This window comes from Macaca mulatta, chromosome 6 (genome assembly GCF_049350105.2).
Source record: "Macaca mulatta isolate MMU2019108-1 chromosome 6, T2T-MMU8v2.0, whole genome shotgun sequence".
Classification (NCBI taxonomy): domain Eukaryota; kingdom Metazoa; phylum Chordata; class Mammalia; order Primates; family Cercopithecidae; genus Macaca; species Macaca mulatta.
Window position 1 is genome coordinate 136257332 of NC_133411.1, and position 24702 is coordinate 136282033.

The window sequence follows — 24702 nt, forward strand, 5'->3', positions numbered from 1 at the left end:
TGTACACAGGGTGGGGAACATCAAACATGGGGGCCTGTCATGGGGTGGGGGGCAGGAGGAGGGATAGCATTAGGAGAAATACCTAATGTAAATGACGAGTTGATGGCTGCAGCAAACCAACATGGCACATGTATACCTGTGTAACAAACCTGCATGTTGTGCACATGTACCCCCTAGAACTTAAAGTATAATTAAAAAATGGGGCGGGGGGGGGGGAGTGTGATGTCCTGACTTGTGTTTTTAAAGCATTGGTGACACTGTGGAGGAGGAATTGAGTTGATTGGTAAAAAGGATGAACTGATCAAACTGAAAAACTAGTCAAAGTTAGCGTTTCTTGACATTGGTTTTGAAATTTTGCTCTCAGTAACGTGATCAGTAAGTATGATTAGTGCTCTTATAAAAGAGAGCACAGAGTGCTGCCTTGCCCCTTGCACCATGTGAGAACACAAGGAGAGGGCACCATCTGTGAATCAGGAAGCGGCCCCTCACCAGACACTGAATCTGCCAGCGCCTTGATTCTGGACTTCCAGCCTCCAGAACTGGGAGAAATAAGTTTCTGCTGTTTTTAAGGCACCCGGTTTATGGCACTTGGTTATAGCAGAGTGACCTGACTGACACACCTTTTTATCTTTACAGTAAAAAGTCAAACTGAGGGATAAAAACTTGATGACGTTTTTAAGAATACCCAAACAAAAAAGTGGCCATTTCCTCATCCCTGATAGAAGTTTTTGCTAAGATAAAAAATGATAAACACTTTTAAATCATGGGACCATACCAAGTAGCCATGGTTGGCATCATTAGCTGAAAATGAATCTAAAAGAACTTTGAAAAGCAGATGAAGTAGCCAAATGATATGCTTTAAAAACTTGTAAAATCATCCTAGAATATACAAAGCTTAAAAATGCATGAAGTAAGAGATGAGAACTCTCCAACCATCTTGCCATTGAAAAATTGACTTAAACATAAAAAAAAAAGTTAATGAAAAACACTGCCAATAAGCAGATCAAACATAATTGACTGAGAATGAGGGGAGGAAAAACTAAAATGCTGCTAAGCCTATAAAAGTTGTAAAACTATGTATGCCCGATTGCAAACAAACAAACAAGCAAACTCAAACTCTTCTCCCAAAACTTTTAAAAAATAACAAAAGAGAATATTTTTAAGACACACAAGCAATGCACAATTGCCCAATGGTATATAAAAATTGCTAATTCCTGAAAAACCTGTGACTTGAAATAAACATTTTTCAATAAACTTTTATTTGTCAAACTCACCAATTCCAAATCTTGTTCCAAACCCTTTTCTTTCCTTCTTTCTTTCTTTCTCTCCCTCCCTCCCTCCCTTTCTTCTTTCATTCCTTCCTTCCCTCCTTCCTTCCTTCTTCCCTCCCTTCCTTTCTCTCTTTCTTTCTTGATGGAGTCTCACTCTGTTGCCCAGGCTGGAGTGCACTGGTGTGATCTCGGCTCACTGCAACCTCCACTTCCTGGGTTCAAGTGATTCTCCTGCTTCAGCCTCCTGAATAGCTGGGATTACAGGCAACTGCCACCATGCCTGGCTAATGTTTGTATTTTTAGTAGAGACAGGGTTTTACCATGTTGGCCAGGCTGGTCTTGAACTCCTGACCTCAAGAGATCCACCTGCCTAGGCCTCCCAAGGTATTAGGATTACAGGCATGAGCCACTGTGCCTGGCCTTGCTTTTCTTCTTTAAACTAGTTTTTCTTTTCTTAAATGTTTTGTTCAGATTTGCATAGTGGATGCGTTTCTATGTCTTTGTTGTTTAGATTCATTCATTCATTTGTTGTGCCAGATGCTGTTTTAGGTACTGAGGATACTGCAGACAACCAAGAAGGCATCATTGCACTGAGGAAATTAGGAGATATCAGTTTACCTTCCATCAGCTCTTTCACATGGCCATTGGCAAAGCTTCTACCATGCTTGTATCTGATCTGCTCCTTTGATGCATAGATTGAATAGACATAATTCACTGCGAGCTCTTCCTCCTGGGAATGAAAAGGAGCATTCACAAGTTGCCTTATTAAAGTCTTTGGCCAACTAATCAATTTTTTACTGTTAAACTTTTATAAGCACCCTAGGGCCAATTATCTCTATATTTGTACTCTATTAACAGTGGCATCAGCCACAGAAAGAAAGTAATTGCATCTTTATTATCTTTGTGTGTAGCAATTCATATTATTGGGCAAGACAAACTGATAGGATCTTGAATTTTGGCCCAATAGTGGCCTAAGGAGAAGCCATTTAGAAAATAGCTTTGTGACCTTGGGCACACTTTTAATTTCTCCAGACCACAGCATCATCATCTGTAAAATTAGAGTATTGGACCAGCTTTCGGGTAAAGGCTATGTTCACACAAAAGTCGAAGAATCTTAGGCATTCTGGAGGTTTATAAGAAAAGCAAAGAGAAAAATCACTCTCATTATAAGTTTGCTTGCCATGAAAGCTGCTTTCCTGACTGATGTTTCTGAAAAGGAAATAAGAGAGGGAGCCATGTCCTGCCAGTGATCAGTTTGATGCTGCATTAGACTAGAATTTACCCCTGTCACTGTCTCCACCTGTCCCCATGGCATCAGGTCCTGAATTTCACTAAAAATGGCAGGGAAGGACAAACCAGAAGACACAGGGAAATTAGAAGAGATAATTATGGATGATGTGAATGAAGGAAGTAATATGGAGAATGACGCTTGATTTTCCTAACAATATGAGATTGTTCTCCAACCATTAGGGTCAGACAGGGTCATTTATTGAGTGAAAGATCAGTCTAGATACCACAGGAAGTGGTGTTGCTAATTCAGCATGTGGCAATTTATCTACTAAAACAAAGCCCCGCTTTAAGAGTCATAAAGTTGGGGTTTGGGTTGTGGCTTCGTATATTTGCATACATATGCGATTGGTGAGGAAGTGGAAGTGGGAGGTGAGGCTGCCCAAGCATTTTCTCCTGAATATCCTGACCAAATGCAGCTTTGAATAATGACATTCTTTCACCTACTTATACTTCCTCAGCAGTTTCCTCGCATTTTGCCTCAAATCTTCAAAGCTTTTGACGATGTGGGCTTAAAACCATGAGGATAAATGTGTTCAGATTCTTTTGTGGCAATGCCTGCTGTGAGATACCTGTGGTCACTCTGCTTCCTGGTCTGGGTTAGTGGTTCAGAACTGAGTCCACTGGGAAGAATGGCAGTTGAGTCACAAATGTCACTGATTATTCAAAACATCTGTACAGTGTAAATGTGGAAATATCTTTTGTACTTTCCAATTCACATATTCAGTTTTGACCAGAAAGTAGCTTAGTCTCTTACGGTATCTAACTTTTAGTGAATTTGCATTTCAAGAAGCATTTATTGCTACAATACACAGGTGAAGTGTTATTTTAGAAGGACTGTGACTGTTTTTACCTGATGGAGAGGTGATTTGACTGTAAGTTAAGAGAACTGAGTTCTGGGTTCCAGTGTTGGGCCACTTACAAATGAGCTCTGTGATCATGGCCAAGTCATCTTAACTTGACCTTCTATTATTTCATCCATACAATGAAAGGATTTTGATTGGACGCCATGAAGGCCTTCAATGCTAACATTCTGTTCTATTATTTCTTACACAAGAGCTCTGTGGATTCTGGACATATGTATTGCTCTAGAAACTCTTGGGAGCCAAGTAAATGTTAAAAACTCAAATTTCTGTATCCTGTTAGAGGAATGCTCAGGGTGTGTGTGTGTGTGTGTGTGTGTGTGTGTGTTCATGCATGTGTGTGCTCATGCTTGGCTTAATGGAATCTGAATAGGTTCAGTTGACAGGAACATTTTCTAAGATTTTGGTTTTATAGAAATTCTTTTCCTCATAAGGTCTTTGTTCCTCTATGGGGTTTTCTTTTGACCTTTGAGGAAAGCAAGACTTAACTTGGATTGCTCATCTATGCCCTAATAGTGAGTGTTGCAGTAATTTAAGGCTAGGTTAATGACCCAGAGATAGGAGAGCAGATGACATGTAGGTGCCCCTTGTCATGCCAGTGATGGGGGCAGAATATCTGTTAGCATCCTTCTGACTGTTGCTCCAGGCACCCTTGAAAAGGATCTTCTCAAGAGAGGGACCTTGCCTGTACTCAGGCTTCCTCTCAGTGTCCCTCCCTGTCCTCCCCGTACCATGAAAAAGGAAAGACTGAAGATTCTGATGATGCTCAAGTACCCTGCTACATGTCAGAGAATTATATTTGCTCCTCTTTCTCCTTAAAGTTTGACTTGTCTTTTCTCAAGGAAATTGCCTTCTTTTGTCATTTATTCTGTTGTGATTGGATTTTTTCCCCTGCTTGTCTCATCAGAGGATTGGTCAAACTGGAAATCTTTCAGCTTCTTTAATTAGCACTTTTGTAAAATAAATAAATAAATAAATAAAAATAAAAAAAATAGTGTTTTTGGTTGAAAGAGAAAAAAAGCCCTAAGTCTCCCTTTCCTCCTGGGTTGATCATGTTCCATTTTTTGAGTCATTTTTCTCAGATTCCTTCACTGTTGGACTGCCTGAGGTCTCATGAGGTGTTTGGATGTTTCACCTTGAGTTAATCTCAAGCCATCATATTCAGTGTCATTCCTGATCTGGCTCCTAAACTTCCTTTCCCACTCACTTTCACACTGTGCTTCAAACAATCCTGCCTCTTTGCCTTTCTTCTGAGCTCTCACTTTCTCCTGCCTTCGTTTTTACTGATTCCTCTGCCTATACTGCTCCATCTACCCAGCAAAAAGTTTCTTAAAGACCTTTTTTTGTGGAGTCTTCAATAATGCTATCTGTTTTCCCCATTCACCAGTTGTAAGTACTTTCTGAATGCCCATACATGTTTTGTAATCCTCCTTTGACCGTAATCACGTTTTACATTGCCCTGTCATTAGCATCTGCATGGTACTACTCTCACATTAGATTGTTAATTCTTTGAGGGCAAACATGGCCTTCACTAGTGTTTGCTGATTGAAATAACAAATGTTTGTTCATCGGCAAAGCATTTGAAAGGCATCCATGTGAAAAATTCTTAAAGTAATCACATGATTACAACAGCTGATGAAATTTCAGTTAGGTCTACAGATTAGATGGTAGTATTGCATTAATGTTAAATTTTTTGTGTATCATTGTACGATAATTATACAAGTAAATATCCTTATTCTTAGGACATGCACATTGAAGTATTTAGAAGTAAAGGAGACTGATGTGCACAAATTACTCTTAAATGATTACAAAAAACATATATACACACACACAAACACACACACATGTTGCACATATATATATATATATATATATATATATATGCCTGGACATTCTTTGTGATATTTTTGTAACTTTCAAGTAAATTTGAAACTATTTTAAAATAAAAAGTTTAAAAAATTAAATTGTTATATATTACCTGATCAGGGATAATCATAGAAAAGTAGCCCAAATGCGGAAAAATAAAAGAAACATTTATTTGTAGATGAAAAAGTAACCCAGCGAACAGTCTGAAATTCATTTATTTAATATTTTATAAATGACCTGCACACAGCACATGATGAATTCTCTAAGTTATGATGAGGTAGGTCAATTATTCTGGAAAGTCACATGCTAAATGACTATGCATAAATGGCTGGATAATCTGGGACGGTGCCCTGTGTGGAAGAATAGCAGATGTACCTCAAAGTACAGGCATTGTGAGGTTATGCCTCTAGGCACAAAATAACTCAAGCCGTTATTAGAAGGTGATGGGCTCTTGCCAGGAGTTACAATGTAGAGAAAAGATTTCAGAAGCATTGCAGGTGGTTACTTCTGTATGTCAATGCTACTAAAGATGCCAATGAAATGATGGACGTTATTAGGAGGTGTTTTGGAAGTAAAAGTAATTTTGGTATGACATACTTAAATATAGGCATATTGGTTATATATTGTTTCTTCACATGAACTCAAAAATTAGCAGCCTAAAACAACGAACATTTATTACTCACAGTTTCCGTGGGCTAGGAATTTGAGAGTAGCTTAGCTGGTGGTTCTAGCTCAGGGTCTCATGAGTTTATAATAAGTATGTAAGCAAGGGCCGCAGTCATCTAAAGGTTTAGCAGGAGCTAGAGGATCCACTCCCAAGATGGATCACTCACATGGCTGTTAGCAGGAGGCCTCAGTTCCTTACTATGTTGGTCTCTCCATATGGCTGCTTGAGCATCCGAATATCATAGCAGCTGGCTTCCCGTGAAATGGTGTTCAAAGAAGTGAGATGGGAATTTCAGTGCCTTTTATGACCTAGTTTGGAAGTTTATCATTTTTGTAATATTCTATTGGTTATACAAGCCCACTTATTCATTGTGAGAGGGGCTTACACAGGCAGGGATCATTGGAGGCCATCCTGGAGGCCAGCTACAATAATAGGGTATCATTATGGTTGGCTGTAGCAGCATTGAAAAAAAGAAGAAAAAAAGAGTGAACTTTATAAACATGCTAAGAGGGCTTTTTATTTTTGTTGACAGGCCAGGAAAATTAAGACTCTTAAGGTTGAGAAGAATGAGTAGGAATGTTATTGAAGTGTATCAAATTATGACAAATTTGGAAAAATAAATATGATTTTATTCATCAAAGTTTGGAACAAGAAGTGGTGTTTGAAGTTTCTTTTTCTAATAAAAAAGAGATGTAACTTGTTTTCTCAGTAGAAATAAATAGATTGAACCCAGAAGATATAACCAGGGGATTCAGAATGTTTTAAACCCAAAACAGCTCTCCTTGATCTCTACCATAATTTCTATTATTTCTGCCAGGCCTGCTGATTCTTTCTCTCATTGGTTTTCTTGCACACTTCCGATTCCTAGGCTACCACCCGAGGAAGGTCGTTCCACTTCACACGTGAGTGCAGTAACCTCCACACTCTGTCTTTGCCCCCAAAGGATTTGGTCCCTTGGTTGGTTTTTGCAGACCTTCTCTGTTAATTCCCCAAGCACCTCTTTCATCAAATAATGCCCTTGCTCAAAGACTTCAAGTGAATTCTACTGCAGACAGGATAGACCCAACTCTTTAGCCTGGTGCTGAAGGCCCTTTATCACCACCAAGCACCACCCTCCTTTCTAGCATTACTTCTCATAATCTGTTACAAAACCTTCTGCTTTCCACCCCTAAGGCGTGGCTCTTACCTTTCTCTTTGCCTTGTGGCCCCTCCTTGAGTTTTTGTTTACTCAGAAGATTCCTTTTATCCAGGTGTGATGCAGGTCACAGGCATTGTAGCCATCAGCCAGGCCTGTTCGTATATCTGCTCTTACCTGATTGTCTGCCTTCCAGGGAGACGTTTAATCTCAGTATTCCCTGTATGGGGATAATAGACCCTGTCCCGTGGACTCAGTGAGATTTCATTGCTAGTGTGACATGCTACTCAGTGATTTCTAGTTTCTTTTCTTTTTCAAGTCCCTGCTCAAGTTTGACTTTTTTCGTGTGCCTTCATTGCTCTTTTTGGCTTCCCCTCCTCTTAAAACTCTGGCAAGTCATCTCTAAATGGACTCATTGGCAAATAATCATATTTTGTTTATAATTTTTCCCTAGTAGATTTTAAGCTGTTATGGGCAGAGACTGTGCTTTACAAGTCACAGTAGTTGCCATGGTTTCTTGCACTTAGATCTTTAATGAGTATTGTTTGTAGATATTTTCCCACATGTGTTGTGGATGATGATTTCACAGAGACATTGTAGAGGATTTTACAAAGTTGATGATGAGTGAGTTACCAGGGTCTTCCCCAAATTATCCCTTAACACCACCTATATAATGACGGTGGGGCTGGCTGGTTAGGTAGGCAGGGCAACATCTCTGTTCCCATGTAGCTTATTCTGGTCTTAACCATAGTGTGCATCATGCTGTACTGAATAGATCAGTTTGTGGCCATTTTCCACATGGGGCTATGAGCTCCTTCGGGATAGTCAGCACTGGACATTGTCAGTGCCTTGCCCAGTTTTTGTTTAATGTGAAGTGCCCAAAGAATTAGAACCATTAGTAAACATTCATTTCATGCTAATGTTTAGGGATTTTGTGTGTGTGTGTGTGTGTGTGGGCGGGAGGGGGCATGTTTATAAAACCATTATAAAATGCCATTATATAAAGCCATTATAAAATAGATTTTGAGAGTATTTTTTTTTTTTAAGACAGAGACTTGCTCCACCACCCAGCTGGAATGCAGTGCCACAATCACAGCTCACTGCAGCCTTGACCTCCGAGGCTCAAGCGATCCTCCTACCTCACCCTATACTCCACCCCTCTCAGTAACTGGGACTACAGGTGCATGCCACCAAGCCTGGCTAATTTTTTTTTTTTTTTTAATAGGGCTAGGGTCTTGCTATGTTGCTGAGGCTAGTCGCAAACTCCTGGGCTCAAGTAATCCTCTCACCTTGGTTTCCCAAAGTATTGGGATTATGGGAGCCACCACACCTGGCCTTTCTTTTATTAATGCTGGTAGACACACTCATTTAACTTAAAAACTTCCCAGGAATACTCTGTTCCTGCCATTACATAATGTAATTTGATTTAGAATATGTTTGTTGTGGGTTTGATGTTAGCAAAATGACATGAGGCCCTCAAAACAAAGTAAATATAGCACTTGTACTGTTTGAAATGAATAGTCATACCTGGATAATGTAATATGTTATTAGAATAACTAACCTTGCTCAGTGAACAGAGAAGTCATGCTAATGCCTTAAGAATTCCTTTCATCAGCAAACTAATATGTCTATGGAAGTCCTCATCTGAGATTGTTCTCAGGGCAACCAGCAAGCATTACTCATTCTACATCTTTAATGCGCTGAAGCTGGACCATTGCTTCTCTGTTCATGGCCTCAAAGCTCCAGGAAGAACTTAGCACACTGCCTCTGCCGGTCTTTCTGAGTAGTTTGAGGAAGAGTGAGTACATCCTTTACAGATAACACGATGGAGTGGTCAGGTGAAATGGATGGCTCTTGTTGAAAAGTGGCTATTCTTAATCAAGAAATTTGTTTTAATTTAACTTAGAGATATGTGAGAGAATCTTAGTAGCAGAAAATGAGCTTGAGAAAAAACTGGTTGAGGGTACCCAAGTTATTTCTATGTGTGCACTTAATTGATTCTAGGAAGAAAATAGATTTTGGAGCCAAAAGGAATCATCTGGAATAATTTCCCCCTCTGTTGTTTCAAAAATAAATTAATAAGTCAATACCCCATTATTTATTTCCTTTTAACTCAATGATGAAGAAACTACTGCTTATCATCAGAACTAAGTCTCATCCATTGTAAGGATTTTATTCATCCTAATCATTTACTGAGGCTTTTGTGGTAGAATAAGCAAAGCTTGCCTTCCAAGTGGAGCTGCAAAACACAGGCAGCAAGAGTTAACTCTGTGGGCTGTTTCCCTTTCTAATAGGAGCACTTTAGCAATGCTAATCAGTTGTACTGATTTTGTTTTGATTTTTCCATAATAATTAAGTGAATGATCTGAAATGCAATCAAGTTTGGCACTAGGGGGTTCATGCAAATGACTCTTCATTTTTTTACATTTTAAATTGTGTTAAATGGAATCATAGGAAAGTTATTTGAAGAGGAAGTCTGAGTGGGTGAGGGTAGCCAACACCCAATTTAGAGATTTGAATATATTCAAAATGTCTGTCTTAATGAAGCAAATCACCACTGCATTGCCTTTGTTTTCAATTGAAATAATACTATTTTTAAAAAATTTCATTTTGTTTTCATTTGCATTCCAAAATGGAAAATTATAAGACAGGATGCCACAGCATAGAAGAGAGAAATGAGGAAGAATAAATGTACTGGACTTTCCTTCTTCAGAGTGGACATAGTGGAAAAAGGGTACTCACCACGTTTACTCACCAAAACCTATAGAAGAAAACAAGACAGGGAAAAAGTAAATGAATGCCCTGTCTTCCTTCCTTCTTTCTCTCTCTCTCTCTTTCCTTCCTTTCTCCCTCCCTCCCTCCCTCCCTCCCTCCCTTCCTTCCTTCCTTCCTTCCTTCCTTCCTTCCTTCCTTCCTTCCTTCCTTCCTTCCTTCCTTCCTTCCTCTCTCTTTCTCTTTCTTTCTTTCTCTCTCTCTTTCTTTCTTTCTTTCTTTCTTTCTTTCTTTCTTTCTTTCTTTCTTTCTTTCTTTCTTTCTTTCTTTCTTTCTTTCTTTCTTTCTTTCTTTCTTTCTGTCTCTCTCTCTCTCTCTTTCTTTTTTTGAGATAGAGTTTCGCTCCTGTTGCCCAGGCTGGAGTACAGTGGCACGATCTTGGCTCATTGCAGCCTCTGCCTCCCAGGTTCAAGTAATTCTTCTGCCTCAGCCTCCCAAGTAGCTGGGATTATAGGCACCTGCCAGCATGCCTGGCTAATTTCTTATATTTTTTAGTAGAGACAGGATTTCACTCTGTTGGCCAGGGGGTTTTGAACTCCTGACCTCAGATGATCCACCCACCTTGGCCTCCCAAAGTGCTGGGATTACAGGCATGAGCCACCACGCCTGGCCTAAATGTCCTATCAACTTCTGATTTTGATTGCATCTCAGTGCCTTTACTAAACAAGATAGAATGAAAGGACAATCCATGTTTCCTAATTTAGAGAAATGCTGTGTTTCTTAGTTCTCTACAGCTTATTGGCATATTTGTGAGATGTCTTCTCTCCTCATCCTCTATAACATCTGTGTTATTTTCTCAAACACTTTTAACCAGCTTATGTGAATTTGCATGATCCTTGCCTCTTGATCAAACAATTCTTTTTGGTTTTGCAGATTACTCTAGAGCTCAGTTAATTTTCTAATTTTAATGAGGAAAATGCATTGGGACAAAGAGACCAAGTAATACACACACACACACACATATTTTTTAATGGACTGATATTTTATCTTTCAAAAATGGTACCTGCGACTTCTCAATGCAGTTTGATATTTCTGTATACTGAACTTCCAAAGCAATGAGAAGGTGGCCAAATTCTGCTTTTTCTGTGTCACCTCCTCTTCACAGGGCAATGCATCAGGTTCAAAGCAAGAAGAGAAACCAGAAGATTAGTGTCAATATTTTTACACTAAAAGAAAACTCACAACCTCTTTCTTGTTCTTGGACCTTGATTCATGGCTTGTGGCAATTTCTAACTTTACAGACTAAACATTTCTAATTGGTAAATGGATGGTTTGAGTCTGAGATGACTCAGGAAATAAACTTTCCAATTTGGGGTAACTGTTTATGAGTAGATGGCAGGTTACTGCTTACCAGCCTTCATGTCTTTGAGGAAAGAATGAAAGCTAAACACATTTCACACTTCATTGAAAGGAAATACTTCTCACATAGACAAAGCAATGAGACAAGGAAATAATTGCCATGCTTATTTGTTACAGCCAAATATATTAAAGATGTTTTTGATGGATCAGGAAAACACTAGCTGTATATTACATGGCTTCAGCTGTAAAACAGGGACAATAAAAACTACTACTTCTTAGTTAAGTTGCTGTAAGGATTACATAGATAATTCACATAAATGGCTCAGTACTGTGTCTGGCATACAGTAATTGGTCAGGAAATGTTAGCTGTTATTGTTTATTATTATTATCACCATCATTTTTTATTCATTCCTGTTAAATGAAATAGCTTCTTTATATAATGTTAAGCTTCAGATTTTACAATTTCATGATGGTTAGCATGTGAGAAATGTCAAGAATTTAAATTAATCTATTAGTTAATTTTCGCTATCTATTTATGCTTTATCTATTGGAATTATTTAGTGACCATTGAAATATCCTTTTTAAGATTTTACAGCTTCTTTAATGGCTTACACAATATCTTTTAATTATACTACAAATTCATGATTTTTTTTCCTTATTCCAAGTCAAACATTTTCTTTTAGCCTTTGTTGAGTCAGCAATAGGTGACTTGTCATAGTATACTTAAACAATCTTGATTTTGAAGAATTTAATATTTCCTCATTTGATCTGTCCTGAATTTGAATGATAAACTATTTCCTAAAGTTGTTTTTTTGCTGTTATTGTTTTTTTGTTTGTTTTAAGATAAATTTGTCTTTTCAAACCATAAAGTTATTATTCAATACATTTGGTTCCCAAATATTGAAAATTTCTTGGTATGGAAAATGAGTATAACTTCTTAAAATGTCAGCTCCCACCCAGAAAATCACTGCTTTGCTCAAATAATCTGGCTTATTATTACTAATTTCACTAGTTTACCAACAAGCAGGTTGGTGCTTATTTTGTTTGTAATTAAGAAATGGATCAGTGATTTCTAATTTTGTGTCCATTTTTATAATGATTAGATGACATAGTATGACAATTAAACTTCTCCTTCTTACTAAATTCCAGAGGCTGCAGGAGTGCATGTGATTCTCAGGTGCAAACCATTACAGGTGTTACACACCTGGGCCTGGCGCAGGTCCTAGCACATCGCATGTGTTCAATAAATGCCTGTAGGTGGCTTCGCTTGATGATATCAGAGGAACCTTCAACCTGACATATCTAAAACTGAACTCAAAGCTTCCCCTCCCCAGAGGAGGGCTTCTGTGAGTCCCATCTCAGTGAAGGGCTAACAATCCCCATAAGGGGCTAAACCAGAAGCTCCTCCCCTCCCTTAATCCATGTTCAATAGCCAAATCCTGTTGATTCCACCTCCTAAAAATCTCCCAGAGCCACTCCACTTCTTACAACCCCATTGCTGCTGCCTTGATCTGTTCACAGTCGCGTCTCCCCTGGCCTCCCTCCAAGAGCCTCCCCTTGCAGCTAGAGTCATTCTTTTAATGCCACTCTGCATCATTTACTAGCTCCATGTTATCCTTGGATGAAGTTCCCTACTACACAATGGCTTATGAAACCCATCACGACTCACCCTCTGTCTCTTTCTCCAGCTGTCCCCTTTCTCTTACCATGAATTAACTTGAACTCCCTAAATGCACCTGGCCATCCCTTACCTGTGGATCCCTCTGCCTGGAACATTCACCCTCTTCTATCTCCTTTGCCAGCCTATCTATTTTCCGAGCTTTTAAATATGTTACTTTACGGTTTTTAGGTTCATTTTCTCAAACATTGACCTGCAAACAGCCTTACATTTTTTTCTATGCATAGTCTAGTTTTTAGAAACCGCTGTGAGATGGTTGGTTTCATTTCTTTTCAGCAGATGGAGAAATTGAAGCATTATGTTTAAGAAACTTATGTCATGATTACTAAATTATAAACGTCTTAACAGGCAGTGATAGGGACTGGCTCTGTACTTTATATCCAGCCTTTGCATGGTGCCTAGGATGGAGCAGGCATTCAGTGCATTGAATGGCTTATCAAATGAATCTCAGTTTGAGCCTGAGGTACCTCTCTCTTGATTCGATGGAGCTTCTGTTTCATCATTTATTTTCTAGGACAAATGAGGCCAGCTATCTCTGTGTGCCCTCCTCTTCTAGAAGGGAAATATGCCGGGTGAGAGAATGTGGAGGCCTGTATTGCTCTGAATTGTTCTGGTAGATTTCTTTAATATTGGCTGACATAAATGAGAAGGGCTTTTGTTCTTGTGGCAATTGATGATGATTTGCATATTTTAGTAATTTGCAAAACAGTAGCCACCCTGCACAACATAAGAAACACCCCTCTCTCTGGGATCATGGAATTTGGTGACCTGGCTATTGAAATATATGGCTTGTTATGAGCCCCAGTGACAACTGGTACCTGGTGGTTGCTGTACTGAAAAGAATTCTGTGTGAGTCATTTCAATGCATTTCTAATTCGGATTTTTTTTTTCTTGTAGGTTGTTCTGCAGAAAAAAAATGGTTATTTCTTTGAAATCATGCCTGAGCTTTATTTGTTTATTATTATGCCAGTGGATTGGGACAGCATCACCTCTGAATCTCGAAGACCCTAATGTGTGTAGCCACTGGGAAAGGTAATGGTTCTGAAAGGAGCCTGACAAAAAATTGCTGAGAAGTTCCCTTATATACTATAATTATCAGTCAGATGTATAAAATTAGAATTTGCGAAGAGATTGTGAAATTACTTTTATGTAAAAATCATTAGTCATAGCTAGCAAATTAGGTAGTGTTAGTCCCCTTAGTCTTACAGTGTATATATTATGTGAAAAAAATCTTGACATATCTAATTCTAATGCAAGTGCAATTGTAAGATTCAGGGAAAGCATTAATAGAGCAATTAAAAGATCTTCCTAAGGTCTTGTTTCTGATTTGAATTTGCATTAATTTGGGGGAGCTGGACTTATGCATGGGAACCCATGAGTAAGAAGTGGAAAGCAGCATGAGATAATGTACTAAAGTATTGAAATGTATGGGATTTAAAAGAATTTTGCTGTAGATGGCTTGAAAAGGGAGACCTGATTTTGGGGTAAACTGGCAAGGCTGCATAGAGGTAGTGTCCCCTGAGATGCTCTTGAAGAACTGAATAAGATGAGTGGGTTGCAGTGGTTGGAAGGGGATCTCGGAAAGGGAGGCCGTTTGAAATCAGTGCCATGTGGACCACCGAGAACTGTGCACAACCAGAACAGAGTTAGAACTGTATTTCAGGAGGGTATGATTATATGAAGGCAGATGATGTAATGTCCAGATATGAGCAATTTGCAGTAAAAAGTACAAAACAGTAGGTCATCCTCCAGGACCTTATAGTCCCTTTTGGAACACAAAAATAGTACAAACCCATCCAACGATATTGCAGTACAATCAAGTCCAGTGGGCTCTGCTCTAATGTGCTACTTGACTTTCCCAGAAATTATCTTTATCCAAAAAGTAAATGCAAGTGTTTTAAACAAAGAGAAGATGTTAAGTACTTGAGGGTAATATGTATTTTTAATAGCTATAAGTACAATTATATCAGACTCTTGATCTTCAGCACCATGATTAGCAAACCACAGAGTACACATTCTAATCACCTTTGTCCCCCACTGTTAGGACGCACAAAGCCCAGAGCCTCTCAAGCACAGCAGTGGTATTATTCTGGGGACACGCTGGTTTCTCACTCAGCATTATTTTTGGTGAGGGCTTATCCCTACCTCCATTGGCAGTGTTACAAGCAGGGTAATTAAAACATAATTACCTGATTAGTCAATGGAGATATATATTATTATGAAACTTTAAGCTGTACAGAGAATATATGTATATAATAAAGTTCTATATATTTGTGGTATTAACTACATTATACAGAATTTAAGCAGAAGGACTTCCTATTAGTTCTCTTTATAAGATTTACAGCACTTCCCATAAACCATTTCATCAAGAAAATATATAATAAATACTTATTAAAGTCATAAAAATGAATCAGCGGCTACATGAATGGGTACATGTCAAATTTAGTAAAGGAAGAGACCATTGGTGGTTGAACTTCTTGGAGGGATGATAGATTTGGGATGGGAGGAAAAGTCAAATTTGTGAGATGCTGTGAAACAAGAATCAACAGATCTTGATAATACATTGAGGAAGTGAAGGAAGCAGAGAAGACTAGGATTTAGCACTTGCTGTGTGAAGTAATCCAGATGTCATTGCGCATATGGAAAAATAAAAGAGAGAGCTGATTTGAAAGGGAAGGGGTTAGTGTGGGTTTGCCATGTTGGGTTTATAAAATCAATGTAAAATATGGGCCTAGAAGTATTTGGGAATATAGATTTGGGACTATCCAGCATGATGAGATGGGAGATGTGAATAGATGAACTCATGTGAGATGTGAACAGATGAACTCTCTGAGGGAAATACTATAAGAGAAAAAAAGGCTGGGTGTGTGGTGGCTCACACCTGTAATCCCAGGACCTTGCGAGGCCGAGGTAGGTAGATCACTTGAGGCCAGGATTTCGAGACCAGCCTGGCCAACATGGCAAAGCCCCGTCTCTACTAAAAATACAAAAAGCCGAGCGTGGTGGTGCATGCCTGTAATCCCAGCTACTAGAGAGGCTGAGGCACAAGAGTCACTTGAACTCAGGAGGTGGAGGCTGTAGTGAGCTGAGATCATGCCACTGCACTCCAGCCTGGGTGACAGAGCAAGACCCTGTCTCCCCCATCCCCCCCCAAAAAAAAGAGAGAGAGAGAAAACAATTTCAAGGCTTCAAATAATCCAGCACCCACTTATAAATACACATTTTGTCCTGCTTCCTTGGTCAGCAGTTGATCAGAGCTGCCAATGCATAATTTCATTGTTTGGCTCACCACTGATAATTCCCACTGTCTAAAACACTGCCTTGCATGTGGCATGTGTTCAATAAATAATTCTTGAATGAGTGAGTTCATCTTCTGATAGGAAATGAAATGACTAAATATGTACAACAATGTGGGAGGGGCATGGAGAGTGAGAAAGACAGATAGACAAGGGGCACATTAATCTCTAAACCTAATAGAACCCAACAACTATACAAGTGATTAGTGCAAACTCTAAAATGCTCACTAAGGGGGAGGGAAATTGAATGTGAACAAACAGGAAAATGATGAACAAATTTTCCAGTTTTTTAAAAATGTACTACCAGGAAGAAGGGTTGACAGCTGTAATCTTCTTTTTGATACATTTTCTGTTGTAAGACTAGATAATGATTTCTAGAAGAAAGGTAAAAGAAAGTAGAATTGTTTTGGCAAGAATTGGGACTGGTGTAGAAGATAAATTAAAATGATCAAATAAAGGCACAAGTGACAGGTTTGTCTAGTATTTTCAAAAATGGAAATGGGCTTGAACTGAAATGGGGAGAGGAAGGTGAGTTCCAAGGGCATAATTCTGGTAGTAGGGATCATTTTAAGCTCTTCTTATGCTAAAAACCACTTGTACCCAATGGCTCAGAATCATGCAATCACCTGGAGGTTACCTCTGAGTGTGGTTTGCAGAGCTGAGGCATGAACTTGTTAGAAATGCAGACTCTCAGGTCCCACCCCAGACCTACTAAATCGAAATCTGCATTTTAACAAGATCCCAGGGAGATTTCTCTGCATATTCAAGTTTGAGAAGCATTAAACAAAAATACTTCCATCAATGCCTTTTAGCTGCATCCCAATTGATATCTGAATATTTTGAAATAGAGATGTGCCTTGTTTTAATGCAGCAATTGTGATTCTAAGAAATTGTACATAAAATGAAATGAGAGAAAATGAAATCATTTAAATACTCAAGGGGTGTTTATGATTAAAGGAACTCTGTACAGCATCTTTTTGGAAAATGAATTACTCTAGAAATCATCTATTCCTTCTCCTAACCTTCTTTCTGTAGTCTGTGAATTTGAGCTTTTCCATTCAGTGGGGTTTCTTCTAAAGAAGGTACAAGTGAAGAGAAACCACACTTTGCCCAAACCTTCAATTACTAACACAGAAGGGAGAGTAATTGAATCAGCAGTCCTGAAGCAAGCAGAGATAAGAAATGAAGATTATTACCATATCTGATTAAAGTAACAAGATAATTTAGGCAGGTAAAATGTAATTAACCACTTTGGAATGTGCCCAAGTGATAATGGCTTCCTCCCCTTATTCTCCATCTCCTCCCCCACTCCCTGGTTCTTTGACCTTAAATTAAATCTTGCTGGGGTTTTCCCCAGATAACACTTAATAGATTAAAATCACGGCAATGATATGTTTTCAGTATGTTTGAGAAGATTAAACAAACAAACAGGAAATAAAGAGTTTTGCTTCTGAAGGCTGAAAGTTGTGTAGAATTAGGATCAGATTGTTAAAATTCCACTTTCCCACTCTTTGTCTGTTTTAGAAGCTTTAAATGTTCTATAGTGATGTTTGAGAGACGATGGGGCAGGACAGTGTCTGAGGGTCTCGGTGTTACTGCTGACTCTATGTGGAAGCTCAGTGTTGCTCCTTGTCAATTAAAGTGGGATTGGACCAGATAATAGAGGAGGTACCCTCATACTCTGTGACTTCAGGAGCAGCTGCTAGTGAATATGGCAGTATGGAGTGTTAGCAGAGAAGCTAATTAAGTTCCAGCAGCAGCCTAAGCACTGGCCAAAGCGGCGGTGATAAAGACCAGAGGAGGCAGGCCCATTCTTGCAGACACTTGCCTTCATGATTCAAACACATCGCTTCCAGAAAATGGACCCCTTGAAGAGTGACAACTTAATTGCCTAATGATTGGTGGGTGTTGAGCAAATTAGGTGTAGTCACTTAAAAGTATTTGGCAGTCATAATTTGAAGACTGTACTAACATGGAAAAATGCTTATGATATACTCAAGTTAAAAAAGAATGTTTTAGAAATATGTGCATGGCGTGATTATTGTAATGTAAGAATTTAGAAATACCTTCAACCAAAAACTAAAACCTCCTGGAAATTGTAAAGAAGCACAACAACATGCTATTGGTGGTTATGTGAGAGCTGTGGAATTCTCTCTCCTGCTCTCTTTTTTAAAAATGTGTTTTCCATATTCCATAGTGTGATTATAATACCTTTACAAATGAAAAAAATGAAAAAGTATATAGAAGGAAAAATAGTGTGTAAGAAACAACAGAAAAGAAATTCATGTTGAAAAGGCTTGGTACCTTTCTCCTATAAGCTTAAGTGGAAGCTTCAGTTTCTGACTGATGATAATTAGGCAGGTAATTATTACTGGTCAGAAAGAAGCTTCCACTTAAGTTTATATAGTAATTTAACTATAGTTAAATTAGTTGAACTGTAGTTTAAAATAGTTAAATTAGTAGAACTATAGTTTAATATAGTTCAAAATAATTTATATGCAGTCAGTTCTGTGTTGGGTTTGAGTGTCAAAATAATTTTAATGAGTAGAGCCAAGATTGAGGACAAATACTCAAAATTTTATACTCCTATTTCCCCCAAGCTATATATATTTCTCCATGGAAAGCTATATCGTATTACATTCAGCATTTAAATATTGGCCTCTCATTAGGCTGAGAGCTCCTTGAGGGCAGGAATTGCTCAATAAATGTTTGTTGAATTGGAACCCTAAATACTTTGATTGTCCTTTTAATAAAAGAGCTATTGGTGAGCAGCAAGTGACAAGAAGAGGAAATTCATGTACTCCAACATTCCCTGTCATTTAAAAACTCTTTTTGGTTCCTAGAAATCAGTGAAAACATTTTACATGTTGGCTTATGGAATTGGTTCTTCCCTCCACATCAAATAGAACTGGCCAGGATGCATTTATTGATAACTTTTGCACTCCGAGGCACACAGACTTGAATATCATAACATGGCCTTTGAAATTTTCTGGAAACTCTGTATCAGCTCTAGTTCCAACAAATGAATTTAGTTCAGCTAAATTAGTACTGTAGAGACTGGTTGAATAAGTGTTTTCTCCCAACTGGCATTAATTTAGAGTGGTTTCTTTTTTGTTCTTACAGCACATGTGGGAAGTTGCTCTATTTTGCTCATAGGTGATGTAGGACTGTACCTATACACCAGTTGTATACACAAAGGACATTCATTCACTTTGTTCTCCACTAGAAATGGAACAGAGATATAATGCTGTAGGCCTTAAGATTCAGCTCTTTACAAGCAGCTGGATTGAAAGTGTCAACTTTAAACAATGAGAGTTAGAAAATAGGATTAAGTATTGAGTTTATTCAGCACACAATTTGAGGACAGCCATACAGAAAACAGACTTCAAAGGAATGGGCTCAGTTTTCCCAAGTGGGGAAGTTAAAGTTTCACCTATATAGGCAGAAACAGAGAAGTTTAATAAGGTTCAACATTTTCCATAGAAAGCCAGTACATATGTTACAGTGATTTGATTGATTACAGTTTGCTACATTTCAAGGAAGATTGCTTTAACATTTCATGAGGAAGGGTAATGATCTGAGGGGGTCTATCGCTGATGCCATTTGGTTATTTCTAATCATTTATAGGAAAAAGAAGTTGCAGCTACTTGCTGCATGACTCAGGCCACATAGTTATATTCCTCTCAAGGCTCAAAATTAAAATTTAAAGTTCCAACAGCTTTAAATTTGAATTATTTAATTTCACAGGAGGAAGAAATATTGGTAAGGAAGTCTTAGAACCTCAGGACACTGCTAGGGGTCTGAAGAAAATACTGATAGTTTAATGTGATATGTCATTCCAAGAATATTAATATTTTAGCAGGGGCCTCTTGCTTTACCCAAAAGGAGTTACATCATAGCATGCAGGCATTTGCACACCACACTGTATCCTCATCTGAACTTATTTTTGCAGGTAGCAATGGGTAACATCTGTTGGAGGGAGAAAGAAACAGTCATCGAAGTATATGTTAGAAATTCAGGATGCTAAATAAGAGGGGATCTTCAACACCTTCTCTGACTCCTTTTATTTTAAAATGTGATCATGAGGACCCGGGGAAGTGAGGCTATCCGCTGAACATCTCCCAGTTTCTGTACTCAGTGTCAGTACAGAGTTATAACCCTGCCTTCTTCTAGTCCAGTGCTCTTTTCAATAGAGCCTGTTTTTTTTGCCCAACATTTATGGAGGGTCACTAAATTTACCTAGAAATAAATTGCAATATCGCAAAGAATGAAATATACAAAACTATGAATAGTACGATTACTTCATGACTGTCCTATTGAAGCCTAATATATAATGACTACCAGAGACCAGCTGCAGAAAGAAAACCCATTGTTTGTGAGGCTAGCACCACACAGCTTTTCAAATCAGAAGGTTCTGTCTAACCTGAATTCTTCATGCTGACATTTTAACTTCCTTCCTTCCTATTACTGAACTTGGGCTGTTGATTTGCAGCAAGTGAATCGGTGATTATGGCCCATTTTGTTTGTTTGTGTGAATTAAAGATTTTAGTGAAAATCTTTAAGAGAATAAATTGTTTGGAGAAGATTATCCACATTTTCTTATAGGCAGACGCTAAGCTCTTTAGCATGTAATAGACTGTTTAAAACGAAGAAGTCTGCAGTTGAACAGTGAGAATTCTTCATATTTCATGGATGTTTTCCACCCACGTTCTTAGGCCCGTAGGCTTGTATGTTTTCACTCTAACAGGAACCTGTTAGTGAAAATGTATTGGAAAACAGACTATTTAAGTAGTAGCAAACTGTTGGTATGATTATTTTAGGCTAATTGTCTCAGCCATATGTTTAGAACCAAGTTTAAAGACTACTTTATAGTATTTATTCAGTTGTTATGTACTGTATGGTCTTCCATTGCCTGAAAGCAAATTATTCTGAGTTCCAACTAGAGAAAAATATGTTCTTTCTGATATTTTAAGAATCAGTAGCAAAATGTACCTTATTACTTTACTTGAATTGTTTCTTTGCTGAGTAACATAACCTTCTGTGAATGATCTTTGTTATCCTTTGAGCCCTGGGATAAAAGGAGGAATTAAAGGCAGAAAAACAGAGTGGTGTTTTTAAATTTGGGAATATTAGGGTTTATAGTGAATAGTAAAATAGGATTTTCTTTAAAATTTACAGCATGAATCATTGTCTTTTAAATATATTGTTAAAATTGATCCTTTTGGGGTTCTAGTTTAAATAAAAACCCATAAAAGCATGGAAATTCTCTGTTAAAAGTCATTATGGAGTTGCAAATGGAGATAATTTAGCTTACAAACTTTTAAATACATAGTATATTATTAATTTAAAAAAGAGAAATACTGATTTCTTATTTTTCCATTTCTTTTCAGCTACTCAGTGACTGTGCAAGAGTCATACCCACATCCCTTTGATCAAATTTACTACACGAGCTGCACTGACATTCTAAACTGGTTTAAATGCACGCGGCACAGGTAATAGAAGCTCAGACATGTTTATGAGTTTGGCTAACTAGGAATAGATTCTAGTACAGAGATACTAATGACAGCAGAAAGTGCATCCATTAATTCAGTGAATAGGTATTGAGGGCTTGCTACTGTCTTATCTTTGTGCCAAATCACAGGGGATATAGAAAAGCAGAAAGGTAGCCCATGCCCTAAAGGAGCTTACAGCCTAACTGAAGAGAAAGTGTCTGCTGTTTATCATCATTTGTTAACAAGAATTCATCTAGCCTCCGTGTTGCACATAACTGGGGGAGACACTGTTACCTATGGACAGCAGCAGATGTCAAGCAATTCGTATCTTAGCATATGTTTCCAATTAAACATCTGACTCAATTTAGGCTAACTTAAATTTGACCCTTAAGTAAAACAAGACATTTTTTTTCTATAAACGTGAACACAGAAACAAAACTAAAATATAATTAAATATTAATGTTAATATAGAATGGAACTCGGATGCCCTAATTTTATTAGTAGTATACTAACATTTATAGTGTATGAGTTATGTGTTGAGTGTAGCATCTGCTGATTTGTACTGCACTAAATGATGTTATGCTCAATGTCATTTCTTCACACAAGCTGGCCTTGGCCACGCTGTGTAAATTAGCATTTCCCACCTGTCCCATTCTATTCCCTGACTGAGGCTTTATTTTTCTTCACAGCATGTAATCATTACCTGCCATTATATGATCTAATCATTTGTTTAATGCATGTCCTTACTTTAACAAATTCAGCCAGATCTGTCTTCCCCAGTAAAATGTAAGTTCCTTGAGAGCAAGGGATTTGTATTGTTTTGCTCTCTGCTCTTTCCCAATGTCTAGAACAGTGCCCAGGATATAGTAAGTGCTCAACAAACACATGCTGTGTAAATGAATCTGTGAATAAATGGCACTTTAGTTAAATGGAGAGATCTTATGTCTCTTAGCCTTCTATATTATAGTGGGATGAGACTGCCCTAAGGTTTTTAAGAGAATTCTCTGAATTCTTCCTTTAAAACATACATAAGTGAATGATGCTTAGGTGGGTATCATATATGAATTAATCAATACTTTTCAACATATTTTAGGATAAGTGAAAGAGGGAAATCATGAACCTACTGACCCCTTCAAATAAAGCATAGATTAGCTTCAATTGGGCATCTTAATATCTTCTTAGCAAATTGATGAGTTAGTATTATATTGGTCTAGACGTGTATTCCATATTTCTTCATAACTAGTTTGAAAGACTTTGCTTTTCAGATCTTTATTATGTTTAATAGCTAATATTTCCCTCTCTATAGAGTCAGTTATCGGACAGCCTATCGACATGGGGAGAAGACTATGTATAGGCGCAAGTCTCAATGTTGTCCTGGATTTTATGAAAGCGGGGAAATGTGTGTCCGTAAGTAAGACTTTCACCCCTTTGAGATTCGCTTGTTTTTCCCAGTGCTGGTTTGGTTCCGTTAATGGCAGCTGAGACGGAGGCCTGGGGAGGTGGGTGTCTTGGAACATTCGTTTTTTCTCTGGTTGCTACTTTTCCTTGGCTTGTGTAATGAAGGAAGCGTTAACTCTGTCCTCCTGTCCTATCCAAAGTCTCCAAATGAATATTGCTTAAGGAGAAAAGAGCTGTTACAGAAAGCTGATTCAAGGCTGGAGGTGGTGATGTAAATTACAATTCTTCAATGAATGTCTCATTGGAAATTGGTCAGGACTCACTGGACTTGGGTCACAGAAGAGAACAGAGACCTAACTTTCCTGCAGCTGACCCAAGTCAACTTCCGAGAGGCCAGCATATTCTTTTCTGGTGCATAGAATGATGAGTCTTATTAAATGTAGAGGAGTTTTCATATTAAAAAATGACAGTAAGTCTGCATCACAAAATAGAACTTCTTTTCATTGTCATTTTCCCTCTTCTCTCCCCTCCTCACTTCACCAATTCATTCTGAGATGTCTTGAGAGAAGTTTGGTATCTTATGACACACTTCAGAGAATCCTAGAATATGAGATGCATGTGAGATGCAGTTTGCAATTGAGATTTCCTACTATTGTGTATAGGTCACTTAGAAGAGAGATCATTAAAGACTATTTTATTCGACTATTCTGGCTCAACACACGGCTAGAGGGACAACTCTGCTTTCTGAGTTGAGACACTGATGTTGAGTAGCATAGAGACAAGGTTCTGCTGTAATTTGGAGGCACCAGGAGTGACTGGATAGATCTCAGCTTAAGAATCTGGAGAGCCTAGTGATATCACTGGTTCTACCATCACTTGGCTGGGTGGCCTCAGATAAACCATTTATACCTCTTTGAGTTTCCTTTGCTGTCTCAGAGATAGTGCTTGGGATAGTACATGTCTCACCTTCCTTCCAACCCCTGGATTCTATTCTGTATGCAGACAGGGGCAGCTCCTTAGCTTGGATTCAGAGTCAGGGCTATATTTAATAATACATGTTCATAGAAAGAAAAATTAGAATATGTAACTAAGAAAAAAAGAAGAAAATAAAAATACATTGTGATTATCTTTCCTGGTCAGTAATTATACTTCTGTAACATATTGCAAATGTCAGTATATTATTGTATCATAAATATTTGTTCAATCAATCTTAGCTGTTGAATATTCACACAATTTCCAAGTTTTACCTATAGTAAACTACTCTAAAGGACATCATTGTGGTTAAATAATTGTTCATATCCTTCATTAAGTAAAGATAAATTCCTAGCAGTAGTATTGCTGGATTAGAAGTGTACATATTTTAAAACTTTTGGTATATTTCTAATTTAAATACCCACCAGCGGTAAACGAGAATGTATTTTTGCTTATACCCTGCGCCAATTTTCCTTTCACTAATTTTTTCTTAATTTGCATGTCTTTGATTGATAATGATGCTGAATAAGAAAAATTATGTGTTTATAATCAAACATCTTAGAGAATAATCATGAGCAGATCTCAGTGGCCCAGGCTGATAGGAAATTTTCAAAAGAAAGCAGCGTGGAGTGCACACAGTGGTGGGTATTGGGAAGGCCTGGCCACTCAGGCTGGCCACTGCCCAGAGGCCTTCAGTGACATTATC

The 24702-nt window shown here is 38.1% G+C and overlaps 1 protein-coding gene across 1 annotated transcript in view; it reads left to right on the forward strand.

Annotated features, from left to right (window-relative positions):
* Nucleotides 1–24702, forward strand: part of MEGF10 (multiple EGF like domains 10) — a 182452-nt gene that overhangs the window by 27722 nt on the left and 130028 nt on the right. The window contains exons 2-4 of the mRNA XM_015140681.3: nt 13736–13870; nt 21525–21626; nt 22933–23033. Coding sequence (XP_014996167.3) covers nt 13755–13870; nt 21525–21626; nt 22933–23033 — 319 coding nt within the window. The 5' untranslated portion in view covers nt 13736–13754. The remainder of the gene's footprint in view (nt 1–13735; nt 13871–21524; nt 21627–22932; nt 23034–24702) is intronic.